This window comes from Maniola jurtina, chromosome Z (assembly GCF_905333055.1).
Source record: "Maniola jurtina chromosome Z, ilManJurt1.1, whole genome shotgun sequence".
NCBI lineage: Eukaryota > Metazoa > Arthropoda > Insecta > Lepidoptera > Nymphalidae > Maniola > Maniola jurtina.
Window position 1 is genome coordinate 12177260 of NC_060058.1, and position 7418 is coordinate 12184677.

Here is a 7418-nt window from a genome sequence, read left to right on the forward strand (position 1 = left end):
TTAGGCGGTGCGGGGAGCTTGGACACGTAGCTTTAGCAGGTAAAGACGAGGAACGTAATCTCACAGGTCAAGCCTAGGATCATGAAATAACCTTACATAAAATTTAGGTGAAACTGAGACGGCTCGTAAAGTAAAGACTTCCTCTATTTCGCGGCTATACATAGTATACGGGTGAATACATAACTTTTTTGAATTCAATTAAAAATCAAAGAATTCCCTCCTAATGTAACCCTTACCTTCGCAACCCGCACTCAACTCTACGAGCCGTTTCAATCAAGCAATACATCTATAAACATTTGGCTTAACGTTTATAATAATAATATGTAATACTAAATTATTTTCTATTACACTTACTATATTCCCAAATATTATCCATTTATTATAATAATATTTTATAACAAAACAATACAATAGGTAAATGCACGTAAATAATTCTAAATAAATATTATTAATAATACCACCGATTTAAGAAATCCTAATTTATTGTGCGATTTTAATAACGTGATAGCTCTAAGCATTTGTGCTTTACATAAAATATATTTAAAATAAAGAGAATACTGACAGAGGGCGCGCAAACACATCGAATTTGGACGTACGTTTTTGCAACTTCGTACTGCAATTTTGGGATTGACATTGTTATAGGTAGACCAGAATCTCATGAAAAATAACGCAAATGAAATTCCGAAGTGAGCAACACTGAACTCTGTGTACTTATACCCTTTGTATATAGTACTCTGTGGCGAATATTGTTATTCAGGATTATAGTGAAAAATACGTAAATTTTGTGATTATGTCGAAAAAGCCATTTCGATCACAAGCAAGAAACATTGTTTACAATGTATACCAAAAGATTTGTGCAGAAGAAGATAAAGATCAATCAGAATCTTCGATTCTAAAACGAGTTCAAACATTGACCGGTAAGCAGGACTGACAAGTCAAGAAATTTTATATTAAGTATATTTTCATACATGCATTTTTCTAAGTACCGAATAATACAGTTATTTCAATTATAGTGTTATAGTACTATACAATAATTTCAGTTTGTTTATTCAAGTACCTAATTTAGGGCTCCGTACATTAAAAGAAAAAACAAAACCCTTAATGAAATCAAAATATTATATTGTGTCCTATCCTATTTTATGTTATTGAACTATTACTTACAGGAGTTTCTTCCTCTACGATACGAAGATTTGTTGGTGAAGGAAGAGCAAACGGCGGTGTGTTCTCAACACCCGGTAAAAAGAGGAAAGGGGGAAAGAAAAAAATTAATTTGGACAGTTTTGATTTAGAAGTAATCAGAAATAAAATAAAAGAATTTTATACTGTAAAGAAAGAAATTCCAACTCTGAGGAAATTATTACATACTCTTCGGGAAGACATTGATTTCAATGGAAGCAGAGAATCATGGAGGTAATAAATATAACATACTACTAATACTAATTTTACTTGTTTTAGTTATAATGTTTCTACATTTTTTATCTTATGTTTTTTTACAGGCTTATTCTGAAAAATATTGGCTTTGACTTTGTGAAGTGCCAATCAAAAAGAACAATTTTAATGGAGCGTCATGACATCAAGATACAAAGATTCAGGTATTTAGAGCGTCTGAAGAAGAACCGTGAATCTCAACAACCTGATAAACTAGATGTAGTTTATTTAGACGAGACCTATATACACGGTTCATGTTCTGTAAATAAGTGTTAGCAAAGTAAAGATATTGCAGGTCCATCTAAAAGTATTTCAACGGGGGCAAGATGGATTATTGTGAATGCTGGTGGAGAAAACGGTTTTGTGCCCAATTGTTGCCTAATATATAGGTCAAAAAGTATATCTTCTGACTACCATCACGACATGAACCAAAATAACTTTAAAAAATGGGTCATGGAAAAGCTAATACCAAATCTTACGAAACCATCTCTGATTGTTATGGATAACGCAAGTTATCATTCTGTACAATTGAATAAACCACCCATACAAGTTAACCGCATAGCTGATATTAAAGAATGGCTGCTTAGAAATAATATTTACTATGAAGATCATGGGCGTAAGTGTCAATTACTTGAAGCAGTGCAACAAAACAAGTCTCCACCTATATATGAGATTGATGAAATTTTTAAGTCGCACGGTCATGAAGTATTAAGGCTTCCACCTTACCATTGCACTCTAAATCCCATAGAAATGATATGGGGTATAATGAAGCAGAAAGTTGCCGAGAAGAATGTTAATAGGCCTGCAAGTGATATCAATTCATTAACAGAGGAAGCTTTCTTGGAAATTGGTGCAGCTGAATGGCGAAAATGTTGCGAGCATGTAATAAAAGTTGAAAATGATTTTATTAATCAAGACGAGTTCATAGAAATGCAAGAGGAGCGATTTATTATAAATACCTCTATGTCTTCATCATCCTCCTCAGATGAAGAAGAAGACGTGCAAGTGGAGTATTTAGAACCATTTTCTAGCTCAGAATAAAGTTATTTTATTTTTGTTTAAAAAATGCAATTACTTAATATTATATAATATATAAAACAAGCCAATAACTGTTCGAGTTATTTCATTTATTGATTACAACAGATACAACCTAAGTACAGTATATACAATTAATATTTTAGATGAATGATGTTATTAGTGCCTTTTAGTAAAAAATTAAAAGTATCAAGAGGTTTTAATCCAATTACCCTAGTGTTGCTTACTACAAAATTTCATTTCCCTATTTTCCATGAGATTCTGGTCTACCTATAAAATAATGTAACAGTAATAATTTTATGTATGACATCCCTGTTTTTGGATATAGCAACACTGCCCCGTCTCAAGATCCTTCCTTTTTCTCGTGTGTGTGAACTTCACGCTTACCACGGACCTTGTATCTAGATTATTTATAATATTATAATAAAATAGTCATACAAATATCAAATACAAAATATCACTTTTTAATTTTTCAATACAATATCAGGTTATGGGCCCAGAAACGCGTGGACAAAAAGAAGGTCGATAAAATACTACGCTGTTTGACGGCGTGGGTTCGCCATTTTGGAAACACCCGGTGTTAAAACGCAATTAAAACGTGAATACGTGAAATCCTATCTCAGGACACGGAGTAATCACGGTTGTAAAATATGGAGGACAAAGAAGACTCCAAAATTAAACTACGGGGCGAAGAAAATTTGACGATTTGGAAGTTCCAGATTACACTTCAACTAAAATCCAAAGTGCTTTACGACACACTGAAAGGATGAAAAAGGTAACGAGAAAGACGCCAAGGCCATGGCATTATTGGTAAATCGAATGTCCGAAAATGTAATACCGCACGTGTTATCATGTGACAGTGCCAGCCAAATGTGGACAAAATTACTATCAATATTCGAACAAGATTCTCATGTGAGTATTCATCTCTTGTACCAGCAATTTTATTCCATAACTTACGAAAGTAATATAACAGACTTCTTAACAAATATTGAGAACATTAAATCAAAAATTATTGCTCGTGGAGAGAAACTGTCAGAAAAAAGGTTCATCACAAAGGTATTGATGAGTCTACCTCAAGAATACAAACACTTTATCTCAGCGTGGGAGTCGCTCCCTGAAGAGCGTCAAAGTTTTAACGAGTTAAGTGCACGTTTACATTTAGAGGAAACAAGATCAAAAGAGGGCGAGCCCAGCGAGGCACTACTAGTTAAACAAAGAAAACAACATCCAACATACAATAATAAAAATAAAACATAATGTAAATTCTGTAAAAAGTATAATCACACTATAGAAAATTGCTGGTTCAGACAAAGGAAAGTTCAAAAGAATACACACAAGGATACCAACGCATTTATCCTAGCATCAGATGAGGAAACAGCGGTTACAGCATCTTCTTCGAGCGAGTGGATCCTGGACTCCGGTGCTAGTGAGCATATGTGTTGTGATAGGTCTATATTCTCAAAGTTTAGTGAAAGTTCTCAGCGTAAAGTGAAAATAGGTGACGGCACCTCTTTAGATGTGTTAGGAATTGGTACTGTACAATGCGAGGCTTGGAACGGTATAAAGTGGATTGAAACAAAACTGTCAGACGTATTGTATGTCCCATGATTAAAAGCAAACCTTTTCTCTGTTTGTAAATGTTTAGATAAAGGTTATTTCATGAAAAGTGATCAAAATTATTGTAAAATTTTAGATTCAAATAACAGTGTGCGAGCAATTGCTAATTGTTTTTTTAGAGTAGAACCACCTACTGCTAACTATGTTTCTAGTTCAACTGAGTGGCATGAATAGTTTTGTCGTCAAAATTATCAATATGTTAAAAAGTATCTTGATCTTCATAATATAAGGTATGAAAATTCCAAAGTGTATCCATGCAAATCCTGTTTACAAGGCAAACAGCACAGAGTGACCTACAGTAACAGTGAGTCTAGATCTTCAGTGCCAGGTGAGTTGATACATGCCGACTTATGTGGTCCTGTAGAATTTTATTCTATCGGTGGCTCTAGATATTTCTTGTTGCTTAAGGATGAAATGTCAGATTATAGATTTGTTTATTTTCTCAAACATAAAATGAAGTAAAACAACACTTACAAAATTGCATAAAATTAATTGAAAATCAGACTGGTAATTGTATGAAGTATTTGAGAACTGACAATGGCTTAGAGTTTTGTAACAGTGATAGTAGTAGAGAGTGAAGGCCCTGTTAGACAACTTAGGAATTTGCCATCAGAGAACCGTAGCTTACACCCCTCAACAGAACGGCCGAGCAGAACGCGAGAAGCGGACCATCATGGAAGCTGCAAGGACATTGATTACAGGTATATCTAAACGTTTTTGGGCTGAAGCTGTCAACACAGTTGTATTTACATTAAAGAGGTGCGGATCCAGTCCAGTGAAGAATAAAACTCCTTATGAGGTATGGTTTAGTAAATCCTAAGTAAAAACGCAGAAAACTGGATGGGAAAACCAAATTTGGGATATTTATAGGCTATGATACCAATGTCAAAGGCTATAGAGTATATTTCTCTAATACTGATAAAATTGAGACGGTGTGGGATGTCATCTTTCTGCCGGAAAGTGGGGAAATTCCACTGAAAAATCAGGTAAACAATAGCCATCATGACTCTGATATAATATCTTCCAGTAGTGAAGAGGCCGAAGGGGAATTGCAATGTCAGAGCAGTAAACACTCTCAGGAGGTATTAAAACACTCTCACGAGGTACTAGAACACTCTACGGAGTAAACACTCCCAGGAAGGTCAAGACTCTACAGAGATTACTGGTGAGGTTATAGGCAAAAAAACTGATGTATCATCAGGTAAAAGTTCAGGTCAACGACAAGCGGGAGATATCGTGCTGCGAGGTCGTGATAAAATCATCAGCCCAAAGAGGTATGAAACTGAATTCTTAAGTTATGCTTACATGACAGAGTTGGAAAATGAACCCCAGTCCTACCAAGTTATTATTTATAATATTATAATAAAATAGTCATCTTATGTACAAAATATCACTTTTTAATTTTTCAATACAATATCAGACATCTAAATTAGAAAGCTAGGCGTGTCCTAATGTGCCGCATATTATCTGTTTCAAACATTTAGAGTGGTTAGAGAGAGACACGACATCTCTAACAGTACTAAATGTACGAAACCGATATGAGTGAAACGAAAAATGAAACAGCTATAGCTGAGCATCGTGTAATGCTCTTCATATGAATGAGCGAGATAGGTTGTGATATTCTAAATAAAATCCGTAAGAAGTTTCGCTTGTCCACGTGACCTCACGGCTTTTTTCGATAGTTATTTTAAACGATTCTTATCTTGTACCTTGTACTCATAAAAATAGGCAGAAAAGAAGAAAATGACTATATCGAGAATAAATTAAACGTACGCATTTAAATTCGATGTGCGTGCGCAGATCATTACATTTTTCAATTATTATCATAACTACGACACTTATTATCCAATATATTATAAAATTGACTATGCAGTCCATAGTAGGGACGTCTTAAAGGAAAAACGAAATATTTATATTATTTTTAAGTAGATAAATATATAAAATAAATCAAAATTTATTAGAAAAACAATACGTGTACGCCATTTGAGTATGTATTTGCATTTTAAAATAATTGTTAACTAAGTATCTGATTAAAAATGTACAAACAATATAGGATTGTTAATAAATAATTTAAAAGAGTTGACCATGATTATTTAGTTTAAAATTGTAAAAAAAATATGATTCACTTTTTTTATTTATGTATCTATACTATTTAATTAATTTTTAAAACAAGGAATATATTCTATGACATACAGACAGACTAATGGACTGGAATAAACTATAAGGGTTCCTTCTATTGTACTACTCAACTCTAAATGAATATAGCCTGCGAGTGCATATAATATGCATGTAAAGTTCAATCCAAAACTCATATTATTTGGTGGCTTCTAATAATTAAGATTATTACTAGGCATTATAACAGGTGATCTAAAACATATTTTATATTTTAAAATTGGTTTGAGATGATTTTGTAGCTTACATTTTTTTTTTAAACTTTCATAAAACTTTGAATTGTTTTGTACAAGAAATGCTATGATATAGTAACATTCTAGCGAATATTTAATGTATATGGAGAACCCGGTTATTGTCTTTAAGGTGGTTTGATACGGTCAGCTAGGCACATCAGCGCTACTAGATGGCGTTTATTTTGTAATTAGACTTATTTTATTTTTTTATGAATGAAAATGTGCATATTTTTTTATGTTAATTTAGCTCCCGATTGTAGCATTATATTTTTATTATATCCATCTACGTTTGAGATGTATTTTAATTTTCAAAATACTTTAATTTGTACTGATAATCACGCGGTGGTAGCAGCAGAACTTTTCACGCACACATTCACAGGTTTGTTGAATACAAAGGTGTTTACTAATTTCGACTCATCAGAGATATACTCGCTGGACCGATGGTTCAGACTCTAGGCACAACGTCTACAAGTATCGGGTTCTATTCCATGACTTGACTATTGCTTTCTTTCCTTTTTTTATTTATTTTTTAAAATTATATTATAAATAATACAAACATTTTTATACCTAGCTATCACAAAAAATATAGCTTTTTATACTATACTAGCTTTTGCTAGCGACTTCTTGAGTGGAGTTAGGTTTTTATTATTAGATAGAGAAGAGCCATAAAAGTCCTCAAAAGCATGCAAAATGCAGTTGTGACGTGATTGAATGACAAACCAACAAACAAACACACTTTCACATTTATTACATATTTTTATATGATTATAGGATTATTAAAAGTAGAGACATTTTTCAAATTTTATTTATTAGTAATAATACATACTTTATTCGGAACATCTAAAATCTAAATTATTAAAACAATGAACCTAAAACTAAAAACCTTAAAAAATATAATATAATAATTAAAATAAATTATTAAAAGAAGTCCCT

At 32.8% G+C, this 7418-nt stretch overlaps 1 protein-coding gene across 1 annotated transcript; it reads left to right on the forward strand.

Annotated features, from left to right (window-relative positions):
• Nucleotides 1–3926, forward strand: LOC123880225. Its single transcript, XM_045928222.1, has 3 exons — nt 1–917; nt 1164–1410; nt 1497–3926. Exons 1-3 carry the CDS (start codon nt 791–793, stop codon nt 1702–1704), a joined length of 582 nt encoding a protein of 193 aa, XP_045784178.1. The 5' UTR covers nt 1–790; the 3' UTR covers nt 1705–3926.
• The last annotated feature ends 3492 nt before the right edge of the window (nt 3927–7418 follow it).

Excerpts from the sequence above, each read along its gene's own strand:
- LOC123880225 (XM_045928222.1), top strand. The coding sequence starts at position 791 with ATGTCGAAAAAGCCATTTCGATCACAAGCAAGAAACATTGTTTACAAT. Across the intron at positions 918-1,163 it reads ACGAGTTCAAACATTGACCG|GAGTTTCTTCCTCTACGATA; the intron begins GTAAGCAGGACT and ends TATTACTTACAG. Across the intron at positions 1,411-1,496 it reads GGAAGCAGAGAATCATGGAG|GCTTATTCTGAAAAATATTG; the intron begins GTAATAAATATA and ends GTTTTTTTACAG.